Source organism: Peromyscus leucopus, unplaced genomic scaffold, assembly GCF_004664715.2.
Source record: "Peromyscus leucopus breed LL Stock unplaced genomic scaffold, UCI_PerLeu_2.1 scaffold_1466, whole genome shotgun sequence".
Lineage (NCBI taxonomy): Eukaryota > Metazoa > Chordata > Mammalia > Rodentia > Cricetidae > Peromyscus > Peromyscus leucopus.
Window position 1 is genome coordinate 9,486 of NW_023504629.1, and position 16,039 is coordinate 25,524.

The window sequence follows — 16,039 nt, forward strand, 5'->3', positions numbered from 1 at the left end:
TCCTTACATCTTATCAGACCACAATGAAATAAAACTAGAAATCAACAATGAGAGAAATGACCCAAACCACAAAAAATGCTTGGAGGCTGAAGATGCATTGTTGAATGAACAGTTGGGGATCATTCAAGAAATCAGACAGGACATTTTAAGATTTCCAGAAACAATAATAAAAACAGAACCTATCTGATGTCTGAGACACAGCCAAGGCAGCCCTAAAAGGAAAGTTTATAGTAAATAATGACTCTGCACCCAAGGTGATTTTTCTACTGGGACTCTCATCTGCTGTGTCCTTTTCCTCCACATGGGGGCAGTGGTGAGTCTCAGCAGCCGGTGGGCAAGATGGGAAGTGGGAGGAGCTGCTAGAGATCCAGCCTAGGGTCTGGGTCTCCAGTGTCTTTCCCTGCACTGCTTCTCTTGCTGGCAAACTTTCAGAATAAAGGAGGTGACATCAGCGATGCCTAGGTGCATAGAGCTGAAGGAGCTTGTAAGAAAAAAAAAAAAACAAGAAATCAGCAAAGAGGAGTAATGGAAGAATTAACACAGTTGCACTTTTTTTCACCAAAGTACATGATTTTAATTACTATGAAAAAGTTCCACTCTGGGCCCCAGTGGTGGTACATGCCTTTAATCCCAGGACTCCGGAGGCAGAAGCAGGTGAATTTCTGTGAGTTCAAGGTCAGCCTAGTCTAGAGAGTGAGATCCAGGACGGCTAGGGCTGTACAGAGAAACCCTGTCTCAAAGAAACAAACAAACAAACAACCAAAAAAAAAATGAAAAAATGGAGGAAAAAAGCCCCACTCTCTAGTTCCTTGTGGAGATCTGACACACCCAGATGATTTGTGCTCATGTTTCACACAGAACACACACAAAGTAGTCTAGAAGAGAGACATGTCTAGGGTTTGTGGTGGTCCAGGGCAATTAGGGTTGTTTAGGATTAGCATAACAGGTGCAGGTCAACAGTGGGGACTCAGATGGCAGAGCTGAGGTGCTTCCTGTACCCAGACATCCCTGGGAGCAGTGGGGTGGGAAGTGCCTGTTTAACTGTGTCAGGTAGGCACCCAGGAGGTGAGAGGGACCTAGGAGACTTTTGGAATGGCACTGTGTGAGGAGGGGACTCAGGCAGGGGTCCCCAGGAGTGACCTCACTTCCTTAACAATGATCTAACAATGCAGAACCCTGCAACCAGGCAGCCAGCTGCTTAGAGACAGCCTAGCAGGCTCATTTGTCCTGATACTCTAGTCAGAGCAGGATGTTTTCTTGTTGTCTTGGAATTACTCGAGGCTCAGAACCTAATAAAGAGAAAAGAGGAGGCCATGGTGGAGGCCATGGTGGAGGCCATGGTGGTACCCGGAGATCCCGGTTTCACTCCTGGTTCCAACGCCTCTGGCCATTTGGCCGGAGAGAAACAAATTCGACCCAGGGCAGCCAGGGCCAGGATCACACAAACCAGGTAATCACTGAAATCTCAGAGTTTCCCAAATTTCACTTTGGGAGTTTGGCAGTGTAAAGATTCAGGAAAACTTAGAATGATAATAGCCAATCAGAACGTTGTAGTCCTGTGCCTGTTGGAACCATCCACCTTGATCTCTCCTCAGGTTGCAAAGGAGTCTGCCCCAAAGGACCTGAAGGAGTCCTGTAGAAAGGCCCGCTTCAGTACTTTGGAAGAGGTTGTGATTCACCTGGTGATTTCCCTGCAGACTGGGGACCCCTTGGTTGTTCTCACGTTCATTTGCATATATCAAAGGTTAGTCACCATGCAGCAGGTGCCAGGCCTGCTGTTCAAGCAGTGAGTGCCCACCTCCAAGCTCAGAGGCCTCAGATCCTCTCCTGGTTAGGGGAAGCTCTCTGCCTTTCTCTGAGCCCACTTATTTTCTTGAGTATTGTCAGGACCCAACAGCATGAAGTCAGAAAATGCTTCCTCAAGGCTCGGCCTTAGGGACTGGTGTGTCCAGAGCTGAGTCTCTAATGAGTGTGGATGTTCTCGGTACCTTCAAGAAGCTCTCTATCCTTGGCCCAGTTTTTGTGAGCCTTGATCAAAGCACTTCTCCTATTGTAAAGGAGGTTCTAGAATTCCTATTGGAGTACCGAATAGAGATGTGTCCAGAGTGGAGACCCATGGAGGATTGTCCAAGGGACCTGGTGTGCACTGAGATGTCTGGATAGAGATGTTTGTGATCACCCACTGTACAAACATATTTGAAGCACCTACTTACTGTATGAGGGTGAATTCATAATTCTGAGAGCAGACAGGTCTTCTGGACTTGAATTCCTCTCTAGGTATCAGTGTCCCCTAGAGGTCTTTTGGATGGGGACCTGGGACTCTACAGGTGACATCCTTCCTGGTCTCCTCTAGGTATGCATACTTCTACCCTGATTGTGAAGAGGATGAAGAAGTTATGGAGTAAGTGGGCTTTGCAACAAGAGAAAGGCCTTGGCTCTCCAGAGTCGGGTCATTTGGGTTCTAAGGGTCAGGGATGACCGATGCTTGGGTCTCACACTCCTGATTTCTACCATACTGATGTCAGAGTATTTCCTGGAGAGTGAGAAGAATTGCATGGGCAGGGTCCTTGCTAGTGGGAATATGGAGGAACCTGTGGCCTCTGGTGCCCCAGTGAGACTCTACCCTGATCTCAACCCATGTCATCCAGGCCTGGTCAGCTGTGCTCAGTTACAGCCTGAGAAAGGGGTGTGTAGAGCTTCCTGCTCACATGGACCTCACAGCCCTGCTCACTGTGCTCATTTGCATAAGGGCTGGAGATCTTCTACCTTGCAGTCTCACATGCACAGGAGCCTTGAGAGGGGCGGCAAAGGAGAGTCCAGGCCACTGACTGTGCTGTCTGTCTCCTAACCCAGCACCATCTCCACCTTCCTGGATATACGGATTGAGAAGTTCCCTGAGGATTTTTGCCAGGCATCAGTCCTGTCCATTCTGAAACAAGTGAAGAACTACTTGATTGTCAACATTCCCCATTCAGATGTTCTCATCCATGTCAATGAACTCCTGACCCAGCTGCAGACAGAAGTGGCCAGTGACTCAGAGGCCAGCACTGAGGAAGCCTCAGGTAGGTGCTTGACACCCTGTCAGGAGGTTCAGTACCTGGAGAGCTGGGGGGATCCTTGAGAGGCTCCTCTTTGCAGGAGCTGTTACTGGACTCTAGCCTGGGCACATGTCCAGAATACGGTCTGGGATTCCAGGCCGACACGGTCTCTTCTGTATTTGGAAAGGCTGAGAAGGAGGTCTCATCCTGGGCATTATGTCTCCTCCTCCACTCCACTCCCTCTTTCCCTTCTAGAGATGCCTGCATCAGCAGCACATCCTTAGATCTGGGGAGCCGCACATGCACAGATCTGGAGCTTGAGGTCTGTTAACCAACAATGAAGACAGCTACACCAGAGCTGGAGACCACAACACCCAGCAGAAGTTTCTGTGACTCCCGTGAGATGTGGCAGCAGCAGTTGGGTCACCACGCGGGTTAGCAGCTGTGGATACTGAGTGTCATCATGTCAGCAGATGCTACAGCTTTTGCACATCTGACTTTGCTGCAGTGCGTCTACCTCCCCAGGGAACGGCCCTGCCACCCGTTTCCCTTCTGCTGAACCATCAGCACCTGCTCTGCAGACAGCACCAGTTCTGTGTTCCCCACAGAATCCCTCCCGGATTTGAACCCCCAGCCTTCTCAGCCCCACAGCCAGCCTCCCCATCCCGAGTAACTGTTTTTATTGTTCTAGTTATTTTCGATATTGTTTTAGTTTAAGCATTGGTTTTAATAAATTGTTCGTTTGTTTTTCATTGTCTAAGTTGTGGTTGTGATGTCCCCTCAGCATGCTTGTACAGGGCCTAGCAGTTTCCCTAAGCAGACCACACTGGTTCCGTGAGGGGCGACATAGAGACAGACCATCCTGGAGAAAGGGAGGCAAAGCCACTGCCTTGACAGAGACCAGGTGAATGCCTGAGAGAGGTGCTGGAACTACAGATAGTTGTGGCTGGCTGCCATTTGCTGGGGTCCTAAGAGCTAGGTCATGTACTTAGAGGTCAGGCTGACCAGGTGTCCTTCAAAGGGTTTCTGCTTTAGTTTCAGGCTCCTGTAGCTGGGTAGCAGCACTATTTCAGGGTTCGATGAGGACAAATTGCAATGTCACCAGGTCCCTGCTTCCCATGTGCACAAGGCTAGGCACACACCATTTCCCATATTAAAGACACAATGTGAAGAGAGGAGTGGCCATAGATTTCAGGGGTGTTGGATGCTATGGACAATGTTTAAACCATGCAGATTTTCTTGAAGTAATCCTTAGCTTTTCTTCAATGTTGGGACAGTCTATGAGTAACAATGTCATGGTTTTATTTATATTTCCTCCAGGGTTTATGAATATGGCCTGGAAACAATCCAAGTGCCACTCACCATGCTTCTGTCGCTCTCCTCACGACAATTCCATTGATGACTCCCACCAACTGTTGTCCCACATTTGTGACCTGGGGCAGCTAAGGTGCTCATCTCCCCAGTGAAGGCAAGCAGGGTGTGCAGCACTTATAGGGGTCACTGACCTGCTCATGAGAGCTTCCTAGGGATGAAGGGAACCCACCCATCAGTCACCATGACATTTTTCACGGGAAAAGATCACACAAGTCTCAGTTCACTAGAGGCAAGTGTCTAGACATCAGAGAGTCCACATCATAGCTTGGAAGTTGAGATTCAGCAAGGTGTATATAGTGTGAGATGGAATGTGTGTATGGGGGGGGGCAGGTTGTGCAGGAAGTCTGCTGAGAGATCCCCATCCTGCTTGGGCCAGATCAGGCTTCCAGGTGAAAATGGAGTCAGAGTGTGCCACCAGTCCAACATAACAGGGGCAGTGGACTGTCTTTGACAAGATCGTACAGGTAATTGAAGATGGTGAAATATTTGTGGAAATTCAGAAGAAATTCAGAAATCCTGTCAGGGACATGCACAGAGATGCTGCTATGACATTGCTGGTCCCTGAGAAGCAGTCCCTGCCTCTGGAGGCACTCTCATGAGGTTGGGCATCACCTTCTAGCCCTATAAAGAGCTAGATTAGAGGCCAAGGTCTCTAATTTGGGGTTGTTTTCAGCACCCTCAGAGGACTGCAGGGCACCAGTGTCCCTGAGGAGAGCTGAGGTGCAGGCCACACATGCTTAGCTCTTCAGGTGTGCAAATCCTGTCAGGGACATGCACAGCCCAGAGCCATGCTGCCTAATGAGCACTCCTGCTGGGCTGGTCCCTGAGCTGAGGAGACCAGCAGCCCTCCCCTGCCCCCTCTCCTGGAGGCAGCTGCACTCTCCAGTGCAGGTGTTGGGGCATCAAGCCTTTGCCTCTCTCCTTCAGGGAAAGGGATCCAGGCCCAGTGGCTCATGCATAAGCTCCTGTATGACGTCACTCGCATGTGCACAACGTGGCCACTCCTGCTTCCCTGCCAGACACCTTGGAAGATTTGCCTTTCTTAATTGACTAGGAGGCAGAGGGGATATGTGGGGACTTCTGCTATTAAGGTGAGCTGGAGATGCTCTGCTTGGTGTCTTCCCACAGCAGCTTCTAACTAAGGGAAACAAATATGCCCACCTTCCAGATGGTACAACATCTAGTGTCATCCAGAATACTTCATAGTGTTTTCAAGAGGACCTCACGTCCTCCAGGGATGGTTTGGTTTAATGCTAGGAGGTTATTTCTAATCTCAATTGATTGTGGACACTCTTAAAAGTAACCCTGAAGCTGGGCACAGTGGTGGACTCTGTCATCCTAGAACTTGGGAGGCTGAAGCAGGAGAATCAGGAGGTCAAGCCCTTGAAATTGGTTCAAGGCCAGCCTGGGCTGGGTGAGACTCTCCATACCAATAAAGTAAACATGAGTGTAGTTCAGTGCTTACCCACTGTGAAGCCACATCATACCAGCAAACAACCAGAAAGTGTCCCCGTTATATATGATCAGGGTTTGCCTCATGGTTCCCCTATCCTCAAAGATCCAAGTTTGGAAAAGTCATCCCCTACTGTGGCCTGACATTTTAAATCGACAACCCCAGGCCGGGTGGAGGTTTTTTCTCTGTCTGAAACAATAGAGAAAGTTTTGACACTATGAGAGAATACACATGATCTTCAAAAACTGAGAGAGCCCACTTTTAATGTGAGCTACTTGAATTATGCCAAGACTCTATGCCTCGAAGGTTAAGGCTTTTTTCTCTCTCATATATTTCAGACAGAATCTCACACTGTAGCTCAGGTTGGCTTGGCTTGGAACGCCTATGTAGTTCTGGCTGGCATTGACCTTATGGCAATTGTCCTGCTTCAGCCTCCTGATTGCTAGGATTATAGGCATGGGCAATGTGGTTGCTATTTTTGGTTGTCAACTTGAGTATACCTGTAATCAACTAAAACCAAAATGGCTTGGCACACCTGTGAGGGATTTTTTTTTTAATAAAAATCATTTGAAGTGGGCAAACCTACTTCTAGATCTGTGAGGTTGGAAGAGCCATCTCTCATCTAGACCACACCTTCTACTGTCAGCTTATATAAAGGACATGGAAGGACACTTGTTCTCTCTGCCTGCTTCCTCAGGATTCTGGCAACTACTGAAGATCAGCTGAGACATGTACCCTCATGGATGAACAACACTGGGTTCCTGGACCTTCCATACACAGGTAGCACTATTCAATTAGCTGGACGACAGCATGTAAGCCATTCTAAGAAAATCCCTTTCTCTCTCTCTGTATATAGAGATTCATTCTACAAGTTCTGTTGCTCTAGAGAACCCTGACTAATACAGACAAACTGGTTTGGCTTCAAATTTACTTCCAAGATAGGAAGAATAATTAGGATGGGGGTATTTAAATGCACTGCTAATCAGTAGGAAATCTTATCACCTCTATAGCAATATGAAAGTGTAGGTTATTGAAATACTGAAGAAAAATAATGATTTACTTGCTATTTACTAAGTATATCAAATGGAAAGGGAAAGTGACTGGTATCATAGACATAAGGGATTTGTGGATCATTAAAACAAAAATAGAAAGCTCTGGGTGAGAATAAGGATAGTGGTACTTACTAGATATGTTGACCATGCTGGGATCTACACAGAACGAACGCACAAGCAGAGAAAGAGAGAGAGAGAGAGAGAGAGAGAGAGAGAGAGAGAGAGAGAGAGAGAGAGAGAGAGAACCCAAAAATTTTCCTGTCACCTTTTCCTCCTTTCAGCTCTCCATGTTTGAGGATGTCAAATACATATTTCTAAAACAAGAAAGCTAAAGGGTTATTGGGAAGTAGAGTTGTGTGGGTGAGGAGTGGACATGGCTCAAATACGAGGTGGAGATCTAACAAGCAAGCATAGAGAAGCTGTGCCCTGGATGGGGGAGTATTAGAAAAAACGAGGTGGCTGATAAGGTCCTTGAGTGAGTGTGTGTAGTGAGGATGTGTAGGGGGCTGTGAAGCAAGATTTTTGTCTCCTGGACAAGCAGTTCCACCACAGCTAGGGTCTGGAGGCAGGATGGTCAGCCTCTGATGACTGCGTCTAGCTGTTTGGAGAAATATACAATGGGCTGTATGTGTGCTCCATGCTTTTGGCAAGGTAGTGCAAAAGCTTGTAGTTGGTTTGCATGTAGAAAGGAACACAAGGGCTTGGGGTCTGGAACTGAAGGCGTAGAGGACAGAGGGAGGAAGGGAGGGAGGGATTGTGTGTGTGTGTGTGTGTGTGTGTGTGTGTGTGTGTGTGTGTGTGTGATTAAGTAGCTATCAGTTGCAGAGAGCTTTTGGTTAGGTGTGGGGTTTGTGCCCACTCCGTCTTCTCTGTGCTGGGATCTTGTCTGGTTTGAAACTGTGCAGGTCTTGTGCATGCTGTCATGGTCTCTGTCAGTTGATACGTGCATCAGCCCTGTGGTGTCTGGAAGATTCTGTGTCCTTGGTCATCCATTACTTTGGATCTTACAACTTTCTCACTCCTTTCACACAGAACCTGGGCCTTGCAGGGAGGGCTTTGATAAAGACATCCTAATAGGGCTGAGTGCTCCAAGTCGCTCACTCTCTGCATGTGGTCCACTTGTGGGCCTCTGTGTTCATTACCATCTACTGCAAGAAGAAGCTTCTCTGAAATGAGCAGCTAAATAATGAATAAATAAATTAAATAAAAAGGGACACATTAACTCTCATCTTCATAGAATGCATTTTAGTAATTGGAGGTGATTACTAATGTTCTAACTTTGTGTGACCACTAGATCTGTCACACTTTCATATCTATTGTTACTGTAAATGATGTGTGTGTAGGTATTCATGTCATGGCCTGTGTGGAGGTTGAAGGTTGGTCTGTGTGGAGGTTGAAGGTAACTCTGTGGAAACTCTGTGGAACTGATTTTTTTCTTTTACCTTTATTTGGGTTCTGGTGATTGAACTCAAGCTGTCAGGCTTGCATCCTTGGACAGAAAACACCTTTACTACTGAACCATTTTGCCAGCACAACGTGTTATTACACTTTGACCTACTCATTCCCCACCACCACTGCCCTTCACCTGTGCCCTCTGGTTCATTCTTGCTGGGTCCTTCCTCCTGGTAATGTTCTACTCCTAACTTTCATGTGGCAGCTACCCCAAGTCCAAATTAAACTTTTATAATCGATATAAAATATCAGAACAGGTGCAATGGATTGTAGGAACCGTATTCAGAACACTTGACATGTTCTCATTACTCAAGGTAGAAAACACTGAAAACACAATTCACACCTCATATATGCAAATTCTTTCATTCCTTTGAGTATTAATGGACATACTATTATTTCCAACACAGACTGGTGTCATTAGTTAGATTTTTCTATTGCTGTGAGGAAACACCATGGCCAGAAAACAAGTTGGAAAGGAAAGGGTTTATTCAGCCTACACTTCCACATTGCAGTTCATCAGTGAAGGAAGTTGGGACAGAAATTCAAACAGGGCAGGATCCTGGAGGCAGGAGCTGACTCTCTGCAGAGGCTTTAGATGGGAGCTTCTTACTGGCTGGCTTACCCTGGCTTGCTCAGACTGCTTTCTTATACAACCCAGGTCAACCAGCCTAGGGATGGAACCACCTACCATGTGCTGGGCCCTCCCCCACTGATCACTAATTGAGATAATGCCTTAACACTGGATCTCACTGAGGCATTTCCTCAGCTGAGGCTCCTTTCTCTCTTATGACTCTAGCTTGTGTCAACTTGAAATAAAGCCAACCAGAACACTGTTGAAGCTACTTATCTGCCCAAATGCAAAGTGGAATGATGTCTTAATCTACCTTCTTTGGGGTTAAAAGTAAACTCTGACCCTGGTAGACCAGAGAAACAATAAGTAGCCAATATTCACTTGTTACATAAGGCTCAAGTTTCTCAACCTGTGACCAGAGGTTCATTTTAAGATCCCTGATCTTTGATCTCATGACTCTCTAAAGCCCAAACCTGGCATTCATACACCTGCATGTATTCACACGTATTAGAGATAGTAACAATTAATGGGTTATTTGATGGATTCTGGCCCTCCCTTCCAGGAAAATATTTTCAACTTTCAGAAGCTGGATTTGTGAGCTCTGACTTACAGTGCAGGGATGCAGCAAACAAAAATGACAAAACTTATCCTTTCACGTGTCTTTCAATCTCTAAGTCCCCGGCCCCTGTCTATGCGACTGCATATGGAGTCGAATTGTGCCTGCTCGGTTCCACGGCACATAGTCTTTCTTACGACGGCCCACTGGCTACCTTGCGCCATTCATCAGTCCTCGCTGACTCTCGGACACTGGAAGTCAGATTCGTCTCGTTTCACTTGCTGGTACCATGTGTCTTCTGGGCTCAGAGCCCTTTGGCCCCATCCCTATGCCACGGCATATGGAGACGGCCTGTGCCCTCTCAATTCCATGGCTCATATCCTTGTGACAAAGGTCCATTGGCTATCTTGTGCTGTTTTCCTTGGCCCTCGCTGACCCTCTGGAATGCTGTAGGTCAGTCTGCTGAGCCTTATACTTCATTGTGAAAAAATGTGCCTATGGCTCCCCACCCCCACCACTGCCACTGACCAATGGCTGGGTTGGTTCCTCTGCTGCTGCTCCCATGATGCCACAGCCCAGGGAGGTTCCTCTCTCCCACCTGGCTCCACTGCTACTTCTCTCTCTTTCTTTCACAAAGTCTATTTCCTCTGTGTGAATGGAAATGTATGATTGATATGGCCATCTATATTTCTTTTCAACTGACTTTTAAATGCTTCAATTTATCTTTTTTATTTGCTTTATTAGGGAAAAAAATTCCACATCAACATGTGGTCAGGTGCCATATTTGATAGGGATGACCTTGTGATCAGGTGGCACCATCTTAAATAAGGGCAATCATGTGATCAAGCCACCATCTTAAGTAAGAGCAACCACTTGGTCTAGCTGCCATCTTGGCTAAGGTCAAAGCAGGCAAGTCATATTACCTCACTGCCATCTTCATTAAGGCCAGCATGGGCAGGACACCAGGAGCTCAGGCAGTCTGTATGGAGGAGGGAGGTTCGGGAATCACCTCCCACCATGCTTTGCTTCATCACTGTTTTGCAGGCCAGTTAAAAGTCCTCCAGCCTTGGCCTGGTGTTCTACAGCTACCTCCCTCTGGTTCCAGCTGTCTGGGTGGGGCAGAGGTCCAGTCACGGACTACCATTTGTTTCTCAGCAGGAGCTCAGATGTATCCGATCCCCTTTGGGGCATCAGTGGGACCACATGCAGGCAGTATCATTATATTAAAATTTTAAACTTCAGATTTTAACATTAATACAATCTGATACACTTTGGGTGACAAGTTCAGGAGTTTAAATTTTTCTTGGCTACTAGTTACCTGCTTTTCCATGATTTGGATTTCAGTATTGATAGATAATACTAATTTATCTAAAACTTTTATTTTTTCCTTACTTGTCTATTCTAAGGTTGGATTTTTTTTTCTCTCTCTCTCCTGGTCCTGGACTCCTGCTCTTCCCAATTACTAAGCCATGGGCCAAAAGGCTCCAAATGAATTCATACACTTTAACTCTTGTTTCTATCCATATTTCAGTAGGCTGGCAGAAACATTGAAGCAGTATTTGTGGATTACAACCTGCAGCTCTTTCCATGCATGGATGCCAGTAGAGATTCTTGTCTATGTGATGTGGATCAGTCCAGTCAAACATAATTGTTCCCTGTTTCTACAGCCTGGTCCGATAACCACATGCTCCTGACAAATGCCCCATTGCCTAGTCTTTGACTTGCTTTTCATCCTTTTTTTGGGGCCCTGAAACAACGCCCCAATGCCAGCTAGAAGCAGTTCAAAAGAGAATACATTATCCCATGTTCCTTGTCCAGAATAGGCTGAAATGCTGGGTCAAAAGGAACCCCCCTGGCATCGAGGACTGATCGACTATCTAATATTCATTGATGTTTGTTAATTAAAATGGTTCTGCAATAAGATAAGATACTTGACCTTCTTTATGCAGAACTAGGGAGGTATTGTATAACCTTAAGAAATTGTTATTTCTATAAAAATCAATCAAGATGGAGCTTCTGGTCCACCAAGAGGGTCTTTTTCCTCTTCTCAGAAGGTCCTTTTCTCAGAGTTGGGCTGCACCCTGACTCATAAGCCCCCATTCTCCTGTTCTCATTCGGCCTTGGTATCTCTCCCTTGTTACTCTTCTTTACCTTCTCAGGAGACAGCTTAAGAAATAATTATTTCTATATAAATTATTCAGGATTATAATCTAGCTGTATTCCAAGATCAGAACTACAGTTACAGGGCCTTAAAAGTGGTAATAGAGGGCTGGGCGGTGGTGGCTTACGCCTTTAATCCCAGCACTCAGGAGGCAGAGGCAGGTGGAAATCTGTGAGTTCGAGGCCAGCCTGGGCTACCAAGTGAGTTCCAGGAAAGGCACAAAGCTACACAGCGGAACCCTGTCTTGAACCCCCCCAAAAGGTAAGAGATTCAGATATCACTGCCAACAGCTTAAAGAATGTCTCTCTTTACTCAAGGTCTACTCAGGCTTAAGAATGTGAACCTTCTTGTCTTTGCTAACTTCACTGAGCTGTAACTAACTGGGAAACCTGTACGTTCATATTTAAGTCATATATATGCTCTCAAAGTTATAAATACATCTAACAGATTTTGCTCCCACAGTCCTCAAACACCTGTAGAGATCTGAGAATATGGCATTTAATATAAAAGTCTTTTTATGATAAATAGACATGTCAGCTCCTGGCAGCATCCTGTACCTTCTCCAATAAGATAGATGGCCATGAAAGAACTTCCACCTGGAAGCTTATGGAAAGGCTGGCCATGAAGCGAAATGCTGAGATCCTGTCCAGACTGTGAATAAGTGGAATACTGAGGACCGATTGCCCCATACTGCAAAGTCAAGGTGGGTCAGTCTCCCCAAATCTTTACTCGATTGAAAAAAACCTACCAGATCTTCTGGATCAGCTGAACAAGTGCTGGCTTTGGGGCTTTTGCCCTCCCAGTGACCTTGGGGAGACTTGGGATCGCTGTCTCGGTAGCTGGAAAGCTTCCTCACTTCTTCTTAAACTTATCCATTTCAGATCGGACGGTGTTTGATGACTAGGGTATCAGTTTAACAGCCCCAATCCCAAGAATATATATATGCTCTCAAATTACAGATACATATGCCTCATTCACAGACTTCATGATACAGGACAGACCCATTTCAGATATAACTTCAGAGGCTCAAAGTTTTAATACTGATAAATGCAGCTTTGATAAACTGATAGAACATTGACTACAAAGAGTTCTTAAGAGTCCTTAAATAGATTTTTAACTCCTTTGCCATGACGTAAATCCATTCTAGCTGTCTTACAGATAACTACAGGATCCTGGGAAAAGTTTTGATACTGCATCAAGAAATCTGGTCTGATGAAACTAACAATCTCAAGACCCCAGCTATTTTCTGAGCATATTTTGCAGATGTGTTGTTCCCGCCTGACCTTCAGAGAAACAGCAGATGACATGCTTTTATACTCCTGATTTGGCATGCCATTTTCCACCAAGCTCCTGGAACACCACTGCTGCAACCTGCTTCCTCAGCTCCCTTGAGGAATGTTCTTGATTTCTTCCACCATGTGTGACTACCGGTTCCCCCTTCCCACTTCACCCCTTGTCAGCTTGAAGAAGCATCGAGAATACAGCGCCCTTGTTCCCCCACTTGCTCCCATAAATCACCTCTTATAATAATCAAAATGGAGGAATTTTAATATTCTAATCTGGCCCTTGAAATCCCACCCCTTGGTGCCGCCCTGTGTCCTGACATAAAAGTATCATTCTAAGGAAATCTCTTTCCCTTCCCTTCTTTTTCTCTTCTGCTTTTCCTCCCATGAGGTGTGCACCTACAACTTCTCTCCCTTTCTGTCTTTCTCTTTTCTATCTTTCTCTTCATCTCTCTGTTATAATATACTCTCAACCTGAATGCAGCCTCTCAGTTGTGAATTACTGACCTCCACCATGCCCACATGGCCTGATTCACCACAGCCCACCACTGCATCTGCCCAGCATGTTTCCCTGCACCACATATGGGATACCCTTGGGGTGCCCCCACCTACACAATAATTCATAACACAATGGGCTATAGAGATGGCTCAGTGGTTTAGAGCATTGCCTGCTCTTCTAGATGACTTGGATTTAATTCTCAGCACCTGCACGGCAACTCACAATTGTCTGTAACTCCAGGGAATTACTACTTTCTAGGAATTGTACTTCCTCTTATTGTGGGTCTGACTCAAGTTTTGATTTTAGAAAATTAGAAGCTTTTTATTACAAAAGACTGACCAGGACAGAACCAGAGCAAGTTCTCGAGGCAAAGCCCTGTCTTTTTGCCTTTAAAATCCTTAGTCCAAGGATTTTAAAGGCAAAACCTACAAAGCTGTAATTTTGGGGTCCCAAATTAACTCTTTCAGTCTGGGTGTGGGCAAGGCTTGATTTTGTTTTTTATCTTATTTTTAAAAAGCTTTAATTTATTCTTCTCTCATACATTATATCTCGACAGCAGTTTCCTCTCCCTTCTCTCCTCCCAGTCCCTCTCACTTCCCCTCCCGACGAGATCCACTCCTCCTCTGTTTCCCTTCAGAACGGGGAAGGCACCCCAGGGATATCAACCGAACATGGCACACCAAGTTCCAATAAGACTAAGCACATCTCATGTTAGGACTGGACAAGGCAACCCAGTGGCAAGAAAAGAGTCAGAGACAAAGGCTGGATTTTGTAACAGACATCCAGCACCTGCCTCAGCCCATCAAGCAGGCAAGCGTTTCATACAAAAGTGGAAATTAGCATTTAGACTGTTTAATTTTGTGAACTGAGCCTTGTAAGAATAGCTGAGGCAATGAAATATTTTCCAACAATCAGAAGTTTTTAAGAATAGCCCAACTATACCAGGAAGTTGTCCATCTTAGGCTACCTGACAGGGTGTAGTCAGTGTAGAAGCAATTTCCTCATGGCTTATACAAGCTAAAAGCAGTTTTGTTTTTAGAAGTCTAGCACAGTAAATTATCCTCTAAACATAATGTTCATCATCACACTTTGCTTGCCCTTGAAGGGACCCAGGCAGGCACATAGTGTATAGATGTACGTGCAGACAAAAAAATCATACTCATAAAAAATGAAAAATAAAATTAAAAAAAGAAATTGAAGGACAAAGAAAAAGCGAGAAGTGCCTGGCATGGTGGTCACACCTTTATCCCCAGCCCTGTGGAGGCAAAGGCAGGCTGCTCACTGTGCTTTTGAGGACAGCCTGGTCCACAGAGTGAATTCCAGGAGCTATAGAGGGAGATCATATCTCAAACAAAGCAAAGCAAAACAAGCAAAGAAACAAATAAATATGCTAGAAGAGCAAACATGTAACTTTATTTTTGTGTTTGGAGCTGTAGTTTCCAGAAAGGCTGAGGAGAGAATTAAAACATCACTGTGTCCTCCTGCTTCAACCTCTGAACTACTGGTTAAAGGTATGCCCCAACCTCACCCCTGCTGGGTGTGTGTAGCCATGGAGATGACACCCAAGACCTCTTACATGTTAGGTCAGTCTCTGTGAACTGAGGAACTCCCTAGGCTCTATTACAGCTCTCAATTCTTTAATACACACCATGATTTCAAATATAAAATAAGCATCCAGTGATGTTTTATGAGAAACAATTATTTTGACTTATGGGCATTGTTCAGGACATACCCAAGCTCCAGAATTTTAACTCATTTACAAATAATATGAACTTAAGTTTTGAAACTGTAGCCTCCCATAAGTATATTGTGTTATTCTTATAGGTTTAGATCTGATTTTTTACTCAAAGTCTTAATAGTTTTAAAATAGGAAATCATGGTAAAGCAATCCGTCAAACGGCAGTAGTTTAAAAAGTTTGAATTTTTGTTTAAAGGGACAAAACTAAGAATTGAGAATTTTTTTCTTTAAAGAACTTTTTTCATAATGCAAGAAGGAAGTATAAACGAAATTATAAATCATGCAAGGGACCCACTCCTGGATGCCAGGGCAAAGGGCAGGCCACATGTGCAGATTGTAAACAATGCTAAAAAGCATCCTGGGAGAAAGTACAAAAGCGAGATTTCTCTGAGCTGTCAGTATATATAGACAAACACTGTTACTGGCTGAGAGTATTGCCCAGGAAGCAATGGGAAGATGTTTATGTTCTTTCAGACCGGCTCCTCAGCAGGTGGAGGTGATGACATAAATATCTGGTCTCTGTAGTTTTTTCACCTTAGTATTTGGCCATTGCAAATGACTCATGCCCTATTGGTACAAGGAGACAGCACAGGACAGACATCTCTTTCAGTAGGAAATGAAATGATGTAATAATGGAGCTCTGTCTTCCACCTTTGGCTCCCTTGATCACAGTCTTCTGACTCCATTGATGATTCAGAAGATGAAAAGTCCTCTGCTAACCATTCATTCCTCTGCATCCCTACAGTTGGTGTTTCTGCACTGCCCCTGGACCTGCTTACTTCAGACCCAAACATGTTTGTCTCAAAGTTTCTTTCAAAGCTCCACTACTCTGGCTGACTGTCTCACCCTGTGACAGGAAGTG

At 45.2% G+C, this 16,039-nt stretch overlaps 1 protein-coding gene across 1 annotated transcript; it reads left to right on the forward strand.

Annotated features, from left to right (window-relative positions):
- The first annotated feature begins 1,197 nt into the window (after positions 1-1,197).
- Positions 1,198-3,751, forward strand: LOC119087151 (ral guanine nucleotide dissociation stimulator-like). The gene is made up of 5 exons (XM_037201810.1): positions 1,198-1,450; positions 1,596-1,744; positions 2,354-2,401; positions 2,854-3,062; positions 3,294-3,751. Exons 1-5 carry the CDS (start codon positions 1,250-1,252, stop codon positions 3,320-3,322), a joined length of 636 nt encoding a protein of 211 aa, XP_037057705.1. The 5' UTR covers positions 1,198-1,249; the 3' UTR covers positions 3,323-3,751.
- The last annotated feature ends 12,288 nt before the right edge of the window (positions 3,752-16,039 follow it).

What these genes read in the sequence shown, in the direction of transcription:
- LOC119087151 (XM_037201810.1), top strand. Translation starts at nt 1,250, where the DNA reads ATGTTTTCTTGTTGTCTTGGAATTACTCGAGGCTCAGAACCTAATAAA. An exon ending in GCCAGGATCACACAAACCAG is followed by an intron (nt 1,451 to 1,595) that starts GTAATCACTGAA and finishes ATCTCTCCTCAG; the next exon opens with GTTGCAAAGGAGTCTGCCCC. An exon ending in GAGGATGAAGAAGTTATGGA is followed by an intron (nt 2,402 to 2,853) that starts GTAAGTGGGCTT and finishes CTCCTAACCCAG; the next exon opens with CACCATCTCCACCTTCCTGG.